Source organism: Trachurus trachurus (assembly GCF_905171665.1).
Source record: "Trachurus trachurus genome assembly, chromosome: 11".
Taxonomy (NCBI): Eukaryota; Metazoa; Chordata; class Actinopteri; order Carangiformes; family Carangidae; genus Trachurus; species Trachurus trachurus.
Window position 1 is genome coordinate 10,709,818 of NC_139904.1, and position 17,055 is coordinate 10,726,872.

At 40.8% G+C, this 17,055-nt stretch overlaps 1 protein-coding gene across 1 annotated transcript; it reads right to left on the reverse strand.

Moving 5' to 3' along the window:
* Positions 1-14,537: 14,537 nt before the first annotated feature.
* On the reverse strand, positions 14,538-16,854 carry LOC310993171 (uncharacterized protein; the record flags this gene model as incomplete). Its single annotated transcript, XM_083981486.1, has 9 exons — positions 16,829-16,854; positions 16,674-16,739; positions 15,948-16,008; positions 15,797-15,847; positions 15,676-15,720; positions 15,510-15,574; positions 15,318-15,426; positions 14,929-14,991; positions 14,538-14,846 (listed from the first exon to the last, which is right to left on the reverse strand). Exons 2-9 carry the CDS (start codon positions 16,736-16,738, stop codon positions 14,538-14,540), a joined length of 768 nt encoding a protein of 255 aa, XP_083837612.1. The 5' UTR covers position 16,739; positions 16,829-16,854.
* Between the last annotated feature and the right edge of the window lie 201 nt (positions 16,855-17,055).

Below are 17,055 nucleotides of genomic sequence, written 5' to 3' on the forward strand. Positions count from 1 at the left end.
TAAATAAAATGATTCCCCCCCAAAAAACTTGTTGAAAAAATAAGCTACTATTTTTGTTCTATGTGACAAAAAAGTTCTATTTATTTGATGTCATTGATGAAACAATTTATTTCCAAGATGATATGTATATTCCCGCAGTCATTTCATAAGACCATTACTAAAATGGTGCATGCGCCACAAGTAGTTCCCCCCAGAAGACAGGGGGACTACAATTTACTAACGTGTCATGAATGAGACCCAGTGAGACAAAAAGCAAAAGTTCATGAGTCAAATTTTGTGTTTACGTAATATGTTGCAACCGTCCTTGATCTGTTGCAACATCTGAATTCTTCCATTCAAACAGATGACACATGTCATAAGTAGTCTATCTAATTAGCAGACACATGTTTAATATGTAAAAGTTTGGTGAGTGTAGTCCGAACAGTCTCTGAGTAACTGAGAAAAAAAACTAAAAAGTGTTGCCACTGTCCCCAGTCTCCTAATCATACACTATTATGTTTCTCCTCTGCATCAACTTCACAACTGACACTGGCCTTGTCAGCAATAACAATAACAGCAACAGTGATAAACTTTATAGCAGTTTTGCAAAGAATTCTCCCTCTCTCTCTGGTAAAAATGGCTATATATTAATGTAGAAACAGAACAAGAAAACAGGATGTATTAAAATATTCAAATATTATATTTTATATGGCTATGTATTCAAATATTATCTTTTTAACTATGAACACAAACTCTCTCCTGAAACGTTTTCTTTTGCATTAAAGAAATTTGTGCATTGTTCCGGTCAGCCAGCATGGATTTTACTTTTAGTTGATAATTAGCAGACACATGTTTAATATGTAAAAGTTTGGTGAGTGCATGTAGTCTGAAGAGTAATTGAGAAAAAACTAAAAAGTGTTGCAACTGTCCCCAGTCTCCCCTAATCACACTCTATGATGTTCCTCCTCACTCCTATGACTGGCATTCCCTCTGCACCAACTCGTTTTTCCGGTCAGCCAGTATGGATTTTACTTTTAGTTGATAAAGCAGATTAATGATTTATGCAGGTATGGTGTAACATTGCAGAAGGCTACCTTTAACCTAACGTGTGTGCCTTGGACACATCCAAAAACACAAACACGCCAAGTCTGAAGTCTTATAGGGCCATGTAGTGAGGCACTTTGTGTTCGCCAACCTGCTGCTACCATTTTCTGGCCTGGCTAACTGTAGTCCAATCTTGCCCCCCGCCCACAAAACAAAGCTCTGTCACTTTAGTGCATTTGGCTGCTGCTCCACCCATCTTCTTTTCTAGGTTCTTTTTGGCACATTTCCTCCTACACATATGGCCAGCCCGCCCCTGGGTGCAACCAAGTTTTTCAAGCATAGTCTTTTGTAGAACAATTTTGATTATCTTATAGTTATTGAATTACATTACATAAACCAAAGTGAGCAAGTGACTGAGAGACGATTGCGGTTACAAAAAGTCACCACAGTGCCCAGCCAGCCATGTCTAGATAGATAGATAGATAGATAGATAGATAGATAGATAGATAGATAGATAGATAGATAGATAGACTCAAGGGGATTTCCAGACCGTTATAGACATCATTACAAAGCCTGGTTACAAAGTGCATGTTACAGGTCAAATACACATTTTGAATATTTTCAATTGTAATCACAAAAATCTGTATCCTATCTTCTTTTTCTTGGGGCCTCCTTCCTATATAAGGCTGCTTCCCCACTTTACCCCATTTGTTGCTTTTCTCTATAGGAGAGGGGTTTGAGTTCAAGATACAAGAGATTCAAGATTTCTTTATTTGTCTTTTCTCCTGCACAATGTACATACCAAAAAACAAAACAAAAAACAATTACCAGTACAACTTTGAGCTTTGAGGTTTTGTGTTTGTTAGTTTTTTTGTGAACAAAGGAAAAAAGTTTAGGAGTGAACAAAGGGAAAAAGGGTCTCCCGCACACTGTCAAGTCACTTGCAAAATACTTTAATAAAACAAACAACATTTCGGTCCACAGGACCTTTTTCAAGCAGAGATATCTCTGCTTGACATCTCTGCTTGAGACATCTCTGCAGAGACATCTCTGAAAAAGGTCCTGTGGACCGAAATGTTGTTTGTTTTATTAAAGTCTTTACAATAATAGCTCGGGTCCAGTTGGCTCCGGGTACAATTTTCTCGGGTCCATCAAATTGGACCCGTGATGACCTCTACCATATACCATATACATACGATGAATAGGTAGCCTAGAAATCTAGACGCACCCTAGCGGCAGCAAATAGATTTGCTCAGCAGGTCCGAAAAGAGCCATGGGAACTTTTTGAGTCTCAGACACCGTTTGTGTTCACCAATCACAGCGCTCTATCTGTTTAGAGAGTCGTTGGGCGGGCTTAACGCAATAGATAGATAGATAGATAGATAGATAGATAGATAGATAGATAGATAGATAGATAGATAGATAGATAGATAGATAGATAGATAGATAGATAGATAGATAGATAGATAGATAGATAGATAGATAGATAGATAGATAGATAGATAGATAGATAGATAGATAGATAGATAGAATCAGAAGCAAACAGAAGTCTACATTGCAGCAAAGAATTGCAAATCATATGTAACCATTAATATCTGCACTGTTTCTGCTGTCAGCAAGTTCTTTAAGTTTCCTGTGGTTTCTCTTCATGTTCTCCACCAGGTGCGGTATACCTTCCCTGTACAGCAGCTCATTTCCACTGATCTGAGGCAGTTTTGATGTCATCTCCTCCATCATCTTCATCACAGGCTCCAGCAGGATCAGGCGTCGGGTCTGCAGCTCGGCCACAGTCCCCACCCCGCTAAGCAGCCCCAGCTGAGTGACCGTTCGTCTAATTTTATCCTGAATATCAGCAACAACCCTACGCTTCACAGACATGTCACGAAGTTTGGCTTCTGTCTCACAAATCTTATTGTCAGCTGCTGAGATGTCACGACGAGCTTGACTGATCAAGGAATTACAGTGCTGCACTTTGTCAGAATATGAGTTCACCTGAGATTTACAGTTTCCTACTTCTCGACGAGCTTTGTCCACAGCTTCAGAGTACTGGTTCATGTCCGTTTGACCAACACCAGTCATGACTCCTCCTGAAATTATAATAGATGAATGATGAAAAAGTGCAATTTTTTTTAATTTAAGTGGGATACATACAGTGATCACTTAAAATAACTATGGTGTATTTACTCACCAGCAATCCAACCCACGATTGGGATAGCCATGAGACCAATGCCGACGTCTCGCACTGTCTGTGCATCATCCCTCTTTGATCTCATGTCACTCAGGGTGTTTTCTGCTGACTGCAGGTTTCTCTTCTCTGTCTCTAGAGCTTCTTTGTAACTGCTTAGAGTGGACTGGAGGGACGACAGATTTGTATTCAAGTTCTTTAACTCCTCAGTTTTCCTTTTCTTCTGCTGTGCTAACTGACTCTGCTCTACAGTGAGAGTCTCAGTTGCCCTATCCACCTGCTGAAGCTCTGTTTTGGCCAAGCGCTCTGACTTTTCCATCTGCTGCTTCATGTTCTCAATCTGTCGCCTGATATCATCAAAGGTCTGGCATCCAGGAAGGACCATGTCTGCTTTAATACTGAGGAGGATCTCTGAGACAGTGATGAAGGAAGAGAGTCCACTCTTCAGTGGTACAATCAGAGCCTGCGCCAGACGCCTCAACTCCACTTGCTGCCCTGCAGACCTGTGATGTTGACAGGTAAAAGTTAAAGCCTAGTTATGACCAGTGACGGACTGGCACAAAAAAGAGGCCCTGGCACACGCACACACACACACACACACACACACACACACACACACACTAGGGTTGTTCGGTATACCGGTACTAAATTGGTACCGGGGTACTGAGGCATTTTAAAAAGGTACTATACTGCGCTTAGATGGGCCCGGTACTTTCAACGAAGCAAGGTGCTTTTTTTAAAATTAGCGTTACAGCGCCACCTGTCCATGTGCCCGTGTTTGTGTGTGTGTGCGCCAGCGCGCGAGAGAGAGACGGCCGCCACAGACTCGTTAAAGCAGAAGTGAGTGATCCGGTCGTTTTCGCTAATGCTGCGTTCCAGGCAGGCTTTTGAAATCATAAATTACAGCTTCAAGTCACAACTTACGACTTTGTAGCGTTCCAGGCAACCCACTCGTGTTTTTCCGACCTGTTTTACCGGTGAAAGTCACTATAACGGCCACTCGTAACTTCCGACCCGTGAAATCGTACCAGTACGTCTTTTTGTACAGTCTATGTACCAGATCGAACTGGTACGACTTCACAGGTCGGAAAAAAACGAGTTTCCTTGAACGCACCATAACAGTCCTCGTCCCTACGTCGCCACATTCAGGCGCATCACTTGGCTGCACACACGCCCCTTCATGCCGTTCTCTCTCCTCATTGGATAAAAACTGTAGGATACGATAAATGTTTTCTCCTCGGCTCAGAGCAGAGCAGAGGGACTGAGAGACCCGTGATTCAGACCAAACACTCTATGTAAGTGATTGCTGTCGGAAGATATAACTATTTAAGACTTATATTAACACAAATATATCACTTCCTTCTGCTTTGATTAATGCGAACACTGCTGGTTGATAATTTTCGTTTTTACCGGGCACCACTGGCTGCATGCATTGTCTCTCTCTCTCTCTCTCTCTCTCTCTCTCTGTGAGTGAGTGAGTGAACACAGAGAAAGAGCGCTACACGGAGATGAATTTACAGAACGATATTGCGTTGATGGGGGGGGGCATCACATTCTGTGATGGCTTTAACCCTGCCACATCTTCACATGACCGCCTCAGCTGCATCATTACGTTGCTGTTGTCCATATTGACCTATGGCCAGTTATGACTTGGTTACGACTTAGGCCTACTACTTTACATAATGAGCTTAGCAGAGTCCACTGTTAAACTATAGTGTTATGCTAAATTCTTCAAACAGGTAACTAAGCCAGATCCATCCCAACTCAATTAAGTAGGTGTAATTGAGAGAAATGATCAGGATAAAATGTTAGTGTGTAACCAAACTCTATCTGAAGTAGGCCTACTGCAGACATTTTTTAACATCAGATACACAGTGTAACATTATACATACCAATGACCAATAGCACGATCCATTAGTTATTTTAAATGTCAGCTGGATACTTGGTTCCTGCAAAATGAGAACAAATACTTTGAGTAACTTATACAGGAGGTAAGAACATAAATATTCTGAAGAATAAAGAAGAGGAAGAAATAAGAAAGGCGTAAAAGAAACCTATTGTTGCTATTATTTATCATTTCTGTCTGTCGAGAGTAGTAGGCCTAGAAAAAAAAGGTGTGAAGATCACAGGATTACGATCGAGACGGCAATTAAAAACAGAAAGCGTGTATACTGCCGGAAAAAACAACAACAACAAGAGCAGTAACATTTTTTTTTTTTTTTTTTTAAACGAAAAAAGATGGTCAGTGAATGAGGTCAAATGATCACTTCTAAACAAGACAAATGACCAAATGTCTCACCATTCATCCATGTATTTGATATACATGGATGAATGGTGAGACATTTGGTACAACATAACAGTTGAACATGAAGCTAACTTCCTGTTCTCCTCCTTGGTGTCTCACACTCTCTTTGTGTTTCCACAGATCCACCGGAGCTCCATCTCTCTGCACCAACTGCCGACCGTTAACCACATTCTGTGTTAAACTGTTTTCTTGTCTGTAACAACATCTATTGCACGTCTGCCCATCCGGGCCGGGTGAGGAATCCCTCCTCTGTTGCTCACCCTGAGGTTTCTCCGATTTTCCCGGTTAAAAGGGTTTTTCCATGGAGTTCTTCCTCAGTCAATGTGAGGGTCTAAGGGCAGAGGATGTTGTTGTGATGCCATGCAAAGCCCTTTGAGACAAACTGTTTGTAAAAACGGGCTATACAAATAAAATCGCCCTGCCTTGCCTGTTTTATGACAAACCATAGAAATATACCACACGCCCATGGGGAGATCCTCTGGACAAAACTGTAAAGCAGCACAGTTTTGTCTAATAGAGGTCATTGGGCTGACTCAATATGAAATCAATCTAATTCATTCTGTAGAGGGACACTGTGTGGAAAAAAAGCAAACATCAGAATTGCAGAGGGAATTCACAATGTGAGACTCCCACTGTCACGTCTGTCTAGTAAAAGAAATAGATTTAATAAATACATTAATTGAAAAAATAAAAATAAATAAAATGGGTGGGCAAGACAAGAGGCAAAACTCAGGAACTTGAACAGTAAAGCGTGAAAATCCTCATCAAACAAGAAATGACTGGGTCCAGAAAGCAACCTAAGTGTAGACTACAATATCTTCACAATGACATGGTTTGCGGATGTCTTAGATATGTAAACTTACCTGTTCAGGGAATTTCTGTCCTCTCTGTACTTCAAGTTACATCCAGCTCTGATATTTAAAGTCAGTGGGAGGTGACAGAGGTGCTGTGTGAGATTCAGGGCGTGTGTGCAGCCACCTGAATAATGTGACATCTAGTAGCTTCTAATGCTGCCATCTAGTGGAAAGTTAACCCAATGACATGTGGCAAAACCTTGAGAAAAAGAGCTGTGACCATCAAGGGCATGTCAATGATGATCACTTCAGTTACATACAACTACAGAATTTAAAGTTTTAAATTCAATATTCCTCACAATTTACATGGACATTTGTTTGTGAATTACTAATTTACTTAGTAAATAAGTCATTGTTTCATTAATGATGTATCATACATTACGACGATGTTAAGTTACTACTGTATCATATATCATGTATGATAGTAACTTGACATCTTCTTGACATCCTCTGTCTAACTTTGAGGCGGTCGAGACAAAGTCAAGACCTAAACCAAATCAACAAGATACCATTTTCAACACCATTACTGTATTCATTGACAATACTCATAATAATCAGCTTGATATTTACATTATTTCTCAGCTAAAAAGAAAAGGTGATTTTATATAGAATCTTCATCATATGTAATTGAAACAAAGTTGTTGTTTTTTTTGTTGGGTTTTTTTCCGTTGGCAGATTGCTATACACCTGTGAGGCAAATCACACATGATTTCCTCATAATGCTTCACAAATTTCTTTGTCTGGGTCTTTAGTTGTTCTTTAGAACAGGAAAGAGTTACTTTCAATTTTGAGGGTTTTTTCTAGAGAGCAAGACATACAGGTAAATCAGCAAACTGTCAAACAGCTAGGACACATGAGCTCTTCTGCCATTTCCTTGTGCGTCAAGTTCCAAATAGTCTTGTCCTCACTTGGCATGTAGAAAATGTTTAATAATCTTCAAGCCATTTTTTAAATTACATTACACAAACCTCAGTGTTAATTTTGTCGGCTATTTTTCAATTTAGTTTTAGTCTTAGTCTTGTGTCAAATGCCCTTATCAGTTTTAGTCATATTTAGTTTAGTCACATTTTAGTCGACGAAAAGTCTTGGTATTTTAGTCTAGTTTTAGTCAGAAAAAATCCAAAGTATTTTAGTAAGCTATAGTTTTAGTCAATAGTCTTTTTTTAGTCTTCGAAAGATTGACAGTAATGTTAATCACAATTAAACTAGTCAAACCAATAGATTCAATAGTCTTTTTCTCACTCATCTCACAAGATTTATGTCATTATTAGGCTACCTGATGAAGTAGCTCCACATGTTGAATGATTAGGAATTTCTTCCAAGCATGATGTCAGCAGGGAGCTTAAACTTTCTCTGCTGGGCCCCCCTTTGGATTTCTTTTCTGTCAATTTATTTTCAAGCACCTGAACAGTGTAATTATTTTTCTTTTTCTTTCCTTGTAACAATATTCAACCTGACCGTCCCTGCTGCTCAAACTTTAACATACAGTTTCGTAGTGATTCCATCAACGTCAGGACAATTAAGGGAAAACCCTGCCTTCACCTCCCAAATGACAGCTGTCGGATGAGCCAACGTTCCAGCTTGTGTGTGCGTTTATGTAGGCTATTTGTCAGCACGAGCGGCGGCTGCAGCAGCCTTGCGCCCGTGTGAGCTCAAGCCGGCTTCAGCCGGGTTCAGCCGCGCTCGAGCGGAGCACGGGGGGAGAAAAAAAGTGTATTTCTTTTACTGTGTGGGAGATCTCCAACAACGGAGTCAGGGAGAAAGCAAGTGGGACAGATCTGCCCAGTCTCTGAGCAGCACACGTTTCACAGACAAGCCGCAACACAGAGTGTAAACAACGTCACGCGGTTCAGCACCTTGGACAGCTGCGGGGGGAGGGTGTCGGAACAGCGGTGTGTCGGAATGGAGAGCCGTCCCCACTATGGACATCCTTAACAAGATGCACTCATAAGTAGACATCTGTACTCTTAGACAAATCAAGCAAATAATTCAATAAAGAAAAACAAAATTTAAACACTATATTCAAAAGTAGACATAACCAAAGATGATAAAGGGTACAGAGCCACGGAGACGTGTGGAACCACCGGAACCAGCAGGTCAAACTCTGCTGTCCCAAAGAGAATGCAAGCCACTGTAGCCGATAGGGCTGCCCCCAAATAGTCGACCAAGCACTGGTCGACCAAAAAATCATTAGCCGACCAAAATTTCATTGGTCGATTGGTCGCAGGAAGAAAAAAAAAACATTTGGAGCTGTGTCTTGTCAAAATTAAGCCAACATCAATGACTGAACTGTATAGGAAAGGTTATGGGGCTTTTATTTTGAAGGGCCAGATACAGGAAGTCGTGACGTGACACTTTTTTTTTTTTTTTTTTTTACACGGCACGGCAGTCTCTTGGGGCGTTCAGACCAAAAGCTTCAAAAGACGCTCTTGACGCTCTTGACGCTTTTCCGCGACGCTGGTGGTCTGAACACCCTGGCGTTTTTGACGCGCGTCAAAGAAGTTGACGTCGGTTGTGGTTGGTTGAGTGGGGGACATCTACACTCTGATTGGTTGCCGCTGCTCCGCATCATCGCTCATTAGCATAAAGTTCAGGAGATTTCAACTTTCTCCTGACGCTCTCGCCGCCAAAACGCGACGCCAACGCCTTTGACGCTCTTCAACGCTCCTCGACGCTGGTTCTCATTGAAAATGAATGACTTCCGGCCACCGCGACGCTCTCGACGCTTTCGGTCTGAACGCACAGTCTCTCGTATCACCGCTGTCACCATTAGCGGTGCTGTCTGAGCCCCAGTCCCGTCCCACAGCGCTCACCGGCGGTCAGTCTCAGTGTCACGGAGCGGATCCATGATAGTCCCCGCTGCAGTCAGAGACCCGCACCCATAGACATATGTCTATGCCCGCACCGCTCCACGCCGCGGACCCCCACCCCCGCACCCCCGTCACAGCCTGAGCTCAGTAACTTTTTACCCTCCTCATCTACTGTGTTTATTGGTGATAAACGGGCATTCTGCCGGTAATAACGGTGAAACCCGACCGGCTTGTTGTTGAATCTCGGACCCAACACGGCCGGAGTCACGAGCATTAATTAATTAATTCTCAACCTGACCGCGGGCAAAAAAAAAAAAAAAAATATTAAAAAAAAAAAAAAAAAAAAAAAAAAAAAAAAAAAAATTCCCTCAAGGTGGGGGGTCGATTAGTCGACTAATCGCCATAAGTGACGACTACTGGTCGACCAACAAAATCTTTGGTCGGGGGCAGCCCTAGTAGCCGAACATCAGGCATCAGACCCCGCTGCAGAAGGTGGGGGGTGAGCAGAAAATATGGTAACACTTTATTTTAAGGGGTCCTTGTTCCTGTGTATCTACCTAATTAATTACAGTGTAATTACCTATGTAATCGTATGTAATAACATGTACTTACATTGTAAATACATAGTGTATTTTTGTGTACTTACAGGTCCTTTTTACACTTGTAATAAGAAATGCTTGTTGTGCAAAGAGAGAGGCCACTTTGGCATTTCTTATTACAGGTGTAACAAGGACCTGTAACTACACCAAAATACACTATGTATTTACAATGTAAGTACATGTTATTACATACGGTTACATAGGTAATTACACTGTAATTAATAAGTTATATACACAGGAACAAGGACCCCTTAAAATAAAGTGTTACCGAAAATATATCCGGGGGCACGTACACACACACAACGGCGCTAAAAGCATTGTTAGACTGAGAAATGTATTTTTTGCAGTTTTTTGTTTGGTCTCAAATCATTATTTACAATACAGTGAGGAGCAGGGACAATGTGTGAAACTACAGACTGTTCAATAGATCCAGCACCATGTAGGTGTGAGTTGTTCTGCAAAGACTGATCAGGTTTTAACAGGTGGCAGATTGCCAAACACCTGTGAGGCTACTCTTATATGATGTCCTCATAATGCTTCACAGATTTCCTTGTCTGGGTCTGTAATCATTATTTACAACAGGAAATAGTTTCTTTGTCATTTTGAGGGGATTTTTCAGAGAGAAAGATATACAGATAAATCTGCAAACTGTCAAACAGCTAGGACACAATGTACATGTGAGCTCTTCTGCCGTTTCCCTGTGTACCAAGTTCCAAATTATTTTGTCATCACTCGTCATGTGTGGCACACCTAAAATTGCATAGCCACATTTAGGCAGAGAACAAGTGTTATTGTGATGAATCCGTGTACCTTAATAACACAAAATCACCAGGGGTGGAAAGAGTACCAAAAAAATCTACTCAAGTAAAAGTACTGTTACCTTGATGAAATTTTACTCAAGTAAAAGTAAAAGTACTGGTGTAAAAATCTACTCAAGTAAAAGTAAAAAGTAGTTCATTTAAAATTTACTCAGAGTAAAAGTTACTTAGTTACTTTTTTTTTTGGCGGGGGGGGCTATAATGACCAGAGATTGGCCTAACATTCTCCATGCATGTCTCTGTGTTCCAAATTTGCCCCTTCTCCATCGATACACTGGTCTCCACCATCTTTTAGCTCCTGTGGCACCAACTTGATTCTGACCTTCTGACACTGCAGTTGTCCAGAGCCAATCAGATGGACAGTTACAGTTACTGGCCTAAGGTTGTCACGATCATGATCATGATACTAACATTTTCAACTCAATATCGATATTAAGGAAAATATTCGATACTCAATATCATTTTCAATACGGATAAAAAGAGAAAAGAAAAATCTCTCTCTCCCTCTTTCACTCACACACACCTGTTTTTTTTCTTTTTTACTGTCTTTCCTGTCTGCTCTCAAGGAGGGGGAGGGGGGGGTATTTTACTGTAGGTTCTCTCTCTCTCTCTCTCTCTCTCTCTCTCTCACACACACACACACTTGCCTCTTTAATGTAACTGCTCTGAAGCAGTGGGCTGCTTGTCTGTTCCTCTGAGCATGGCCATGGATCTGACTGGGCTCCTACATTTAACTCAACGGACCGCCGGTCCGGCCTTCAGCCCCGGTGTGTCTAGTCATTTAATCTGGCAGGGTCAGCGGTCCCGTTACCGAACACAGCCGGACATGTTCATGAGTTCATTACAAAAATAAGGCCCGGACACCTCGGACAGGACGTGAGAAGTGGACATGTCCGGGCAAAAGAGGACGTTTGGTCACCGTACCATACCTGATAACGTTGTCTTCAATCATTAACGTCAGCTTTTAACCGCTAGCTGCGGCTAATGGCTAATATTAAAGAGGAACTAAACCCCCAAACCACTTTTTTCTGCTGAAAACAAATATATTTGGGTATAAGGTAGTGTTGTCAGTTGATTCTGGTCCAACTTTTGACATTTTAGTCAAAATATTTCAATTTGGTGTATTTTGTAGTAAAAATGCAGTGTGACTGCCCTCTATGGGTTGAAACACGGCTATTACAATCGAATTTTTCTATTGGCTGAGATGGAGGCAGATGACGTTTTGGAGGCAGCTTTCGTCACCGGCCACCAGCTCCCCGACCAATCAGCACCGGCTGCTGCCTGCCGCTAACGGTTGCTAGGCAGTCTAGCTGCTCTGCTGCAGCTAACGGCTGCTAACAGCTGCCTGAACGGGAATCGTTAGTGCGGCCGCCGCTGGCGCTAACGAGCCGTTAACGAGCTAACGAGCCGGCGGATCAGCTGTAGATGCTGTGTCACGGCTCCTAGTAGTGTCCACGCTACTAGTGCTGTTAGAGTCGCTCGTTAGTAGCTCGTTAGCGCTAGCAGAAGTGTCGATGTGTGTTTATTACTTTTTTTTTCTCTTTTGTGTGATTTCGCGGGTGTGAAGGGGGCGCGGGGGAGGGGGAGGGGGAGGGGGGATCGGAGAGTGCTCCTGAGTCCCGCCCATAATCAAGGCATTTTTTGAATTTCAAGCTTAGAGCACGTCATCCAAAACTGAGGGGTTTAGTTCCCCTTTAAGACGACAACATAGCGACGAGCCCTGTTATGCACTAACTCACGTAGCGGTGAGGAGGAAAGAGGTGTGTACCTGCTGCTGCTGTGTGCGTCTGTGAAGGGACAGAGAGAGAGAGAGAGAGAGAGAGAGAGAGAGAGAGAGAGAGGCGGCAGCGGCGTAGCTACTTCTGACAACCCACACAGACGCGGTGCAAGTTGATATATTTTTTTTACTTTGTAACTTAAGCTATTTAAAATGTAACTAAGTAAATTTCTTCCAACAATATGTACTCAAGTAAAAGTAAAAGTACTGATTTTAAAAATTACTCAAAAAAGTACAAATACACAAAAAAGCTACTTAATTACAGTAACTTGAGTAAATGTAACTCGTTACTTTCCACCCCTGAAAATCACACATGTGAAGCTGTTAATCTGTTTTAAAACAAAAACAGAATAACGTGAAAATGAAGTTTTTGACTTTTTTATTGTTTTGTTATTATGATATTTGGAAACTTCAGGGAGATTCTGGGAGACTTAACTTAACTTTTTTTGATTTGGTTTTGAAACGGAAAAACAAAAGAAGGAAAGGTACACGGATTGTTTCTGTTGATGTACATATTAATTTCTTATATTTATAGCCCCCAAAACGATCTGGGAACTTCAACAGTTCACAAATTACAACATAAAACTCAGTCAGTTGTACTCAGACAGTTGTAGTCATAAGCCACTGATCCATTATTGAATTTAACTACGGCTTAAAATAATGTTTCCAGACTCATTGCAATGGTAGAAAAATTGTTAATAGGATGAATGGTGCTGCCGCTGCAGCCTGAGCGGGGTCGCGTCAGCTGAAACTGCACTACAGTATGTAACTTCCCTGTTGTCGCCGCCGCAGCCCCCCACCCCGCACACCCCCTCCACCCCTCCCCCGACCACCCGCCACACAGTCTCCTTGCAAATATGTGGGAAATACTGTCGTTTATTAATGGGAATAAACGCTGGATGCGCTCGCTGATAAGTTTCGTTTTCGCTTTCCCCCCCAGACGATAGCGCTTCTCAACCAGATGGTGGAAGCACTGAGCTGAAACTCCACAATGTTGCTTTAACTCGTCAAAACCGTTTTTTTTACAGATTATGATAATAGACACTCTGAGGTACCCTGTGTGTGAATATGGTAGTCCTCTGATATGTAAAAACTGTTTTAAACTACAATCAAAACATAATGTTTTTTATAAACTGTGTGATTTTGGTTTTGTTTGAGTAATCGGTCTCCTTGAATGCTGCTCTGGGGACAGCGTGCAGCGCTGTGCGGCTGTCGGCTACAGTGTTGCGACTTTCTCCAAGAGGTCCTGGCTGCAGACCTCCGCTGTGAGGTCGCTTCCGGTGCAGGCTCCACTCTCAAGCCGCCTCCACTGTGAGGCCGCTACCGCGGCAGGCTACTCACAAGCCACCGTCACTATCAGGACAGGAAATGCACGGGATACGTTTCAAAATAAAATCGCAAGTACACTTCCGGTTGAATCGCTCTCCTCACAAAAGCATGAATTAGTAAAAATATGATGTAAAATCGATCAATTGCTATAGTATATATAAAATAAAGCTTTTGATATGGACAATTGAAGCATTAGCCTTTGTCTTTTTCAAAACAATTCTCATTAATGATTGCCATATTATGTAGACTCTATAGCATACACTGCGCTGCTTAACTGTACAACTTATCATTATGAAAAACAAACGGTGGGTGATAATCGGGGCTCAATTGTCTTTGTGGCCTACTATAAAGCTTAGGATCTTGAAAAGAGGCCAAGATAGTTGATCAATGAAAACAATGTAGGGCAGGAATAACATAGGTCAGTGCACAAATTTAAGTTATTACTCATATTCATAAGCCAACATCTCATAAGCTGTCATAGGCCTATAAGTTTTATTGTGTACTATTACTTCACTGGCTTTTCAATATCATTTAACTTTGACTTTATTGCACTGCTGTTTTACTTTTTTTTCTTCAATTTGTTTTTTTGTTGTATCATTCTGTATTTTTATTCATAACCACCATAAATTTCGAATAGTTTCAAATAGTTTGGTTCTATGTCTATGCTAATGTTCTTGTGCTGCTGGAACACCTAAGTACCACTAGATACAACCCTCTTGATATCTACAGTATAATCCAAGTGAATTATTAAGTGATCAAAGAGAAAAAACATTTAAAAAAAAACACCAAGTCACAACATGATCAATGTTCTGTAGCCCTTTATTTCCAGAACACAAGTCACTCATCTGTGTGACATTCACAGTAGGCCAAACTGTTTCTTTTGTCCATAATTTCTTCACAAAATGTCCACATGTCCTCAGTGGAGAAAAATGTAAATTTGAAGGGCTCCAGGATGGATTCCTTCTCATCGTCGTCCAGTTGTTCTGTCCAAATCCTCCCATACTGCAGAGCAGCCTCAGCCTGGTTCTCCTCCCCCATGCACAGAATATCAGGCAGGCCCACTTTGGCAGAGAACAATTGTTCATTGGCCTCAACCCACTCTGCTGCATGTCTGCAATCATGGAGAATACGATCTTCAACCGAGTCCTATGGAAAAGACAGAAAGATGTCTGTACCATAGCTGCTGCACCAACAGTATCTGACCAATAGATACTGTGAAAAAGCTTACCCATTCCACTGGTGTGTCCTTGTCGGCAGGTCTGACTGAGACCTCAGCCTGCTGCTCTTCATCCTGAAAATATATAGGCAAAATGATCAGTTGTAATATTCAAAACACAAGCTCCAAAAAGAAAAAAAGAAAAGATCCAGCAGTGCCCTCCTCGACATATTAGAGATCATGCAATCATCCAATCATGCATGATCTAGACACTTTATTTTTAAACTGCAGACAGAAGGTCTAACCTCAACTTGTGAATGGCATGTTCTTTAAAGCGACCCCACAATTGCAGTAAAATTGGAAAAAAGATTGGTAAAAAAAATAGGGAAATAGAAATGCTGGTTTCTGACCTGAAACAAAAGAAAAACTCAGATGGAACTCAAACAAAATTTAAATCTGACCTCAGTTATGTCATCCACCTTCCTTTTCATCAGCCTAAACACTGGTGGCACCTCACCTCGCAGGAGGGCTTTTGATGCATCTGTCCAGTGGGCGAACAGCTTTCCATGGCTCAAAAATGATTAAACAATAGAAATAAATAAAACATTTCTTGCAACAATTTCAAGTCAATATCAAAATCTTTGCAGTCTCACCTTCCAAGGTCAAAGTTTTCCATAAGGATGATACACCACCACTGTCGCAAAAGTGGCATGTCCATCTGAAAAGTGAAGATAAAAAAACAAAAGCCTCACACCATGTCATAATAAATGTTTTGTTGTTGTAATTTTGAGCTTACTTTGATTCCATGAATGAACTTACAATAGAAAAGTCATAGGGAGCATCCAGTGTGGTGTAAAAGGCATTCTAGGAATAAAACATAGTAATTTTAGTTTAATGCTGATATCTGTAACGCACACAGAATTGCACAAATAATTAATACCATCAACATGAAGATGCCACAGTCAATCCCGTATGGTTGTCGTGGAAAACCCTAGATATCAGAAAGAAGTCAATTATGTAATTATTGTTTTACAGTGTTTTACAGTATTTAAGTATTCAACTATTAATATATACATACTTTATACTCTTACCTGAATTTGTAATCCAGTTTTCTCTGTCCAGTTGCCAGGATTTAGTGACTGGGAAAGGTTTCTAAAACAGTTGCATTAAAAAGATAAATAATAGTAAATAATATAATGATAAATATGGGCTCTTTTCACATGCATCACTGGTTCCGATTCAGGACAGACCATCCATGCATCCCTTTCCATGCAGTAACACTCCACACATTATTTCAAAAGGCTTTTTTATGGTGCCAGTTTCTTGACTCAATTGTATGAAATACGTTAATGTTGGTAAATCTGTAAAACTAATATAAGATTTATAAGCATGATTTGATACACAAAACTACAATTGTACTTATGTTGCACCATAAAAAGGCTGTCACACAGATCTGAACATGACCTGGTTAAAAAACTAAATATGGAACTCTTTAGAACAGCTTTGGAACATGAACTCCAAAAAGCACACACAAAAAAAGTTTTTGTTAGTGACCTCATCAGCTCCCTCATCTCCTTATCACCAAATCCTAATGGTGCTTCAGCACATTTGGAGTCAAGAAAGACTATTTCTCTCTGTACTGGTTTCAAAACCTGTAATTGTAGTTAGTGACATTTAAACTCAACATTGTGTGAAAGTGCAGCACAACACAATACAACAACAGCACTGCAATAGAAAATGAAGATACTTTTGTTAATATTTGATATAAATTTTCTGTGACATGCAAACCACCTGTTACAGTAAGCATCACTACTTACAGAGAGCAGGAAATGCCCAGGTTTCCACACAGGAATGACAATGGCATCTCTGATTGAAGCATCATTCTAATACAAAGGAAAAGTTCAAAAGCAAACAGGTAAAATACACAAGAAATATAATCTGAATAAAATTCAGTAGGATAAGTTGCACTTACAGGTAAGCTTGCAAGTGGATCACACAATGTTGGTTTTCGCCAGGTTTGTACAACATAGAGGTCAGCAACAAAAATGGTTTTTCCCTGTGTAATACATTTCAAATGTGAGCAAATACCCATAAAATATAAAAAGGAAAAGTATACTACGAAAACAATATTTATGTTTTATACCTGTGATTGAGCAATTTTCTCAATAACTTCAAAGCACGCATTTCCTATCTGCAAAC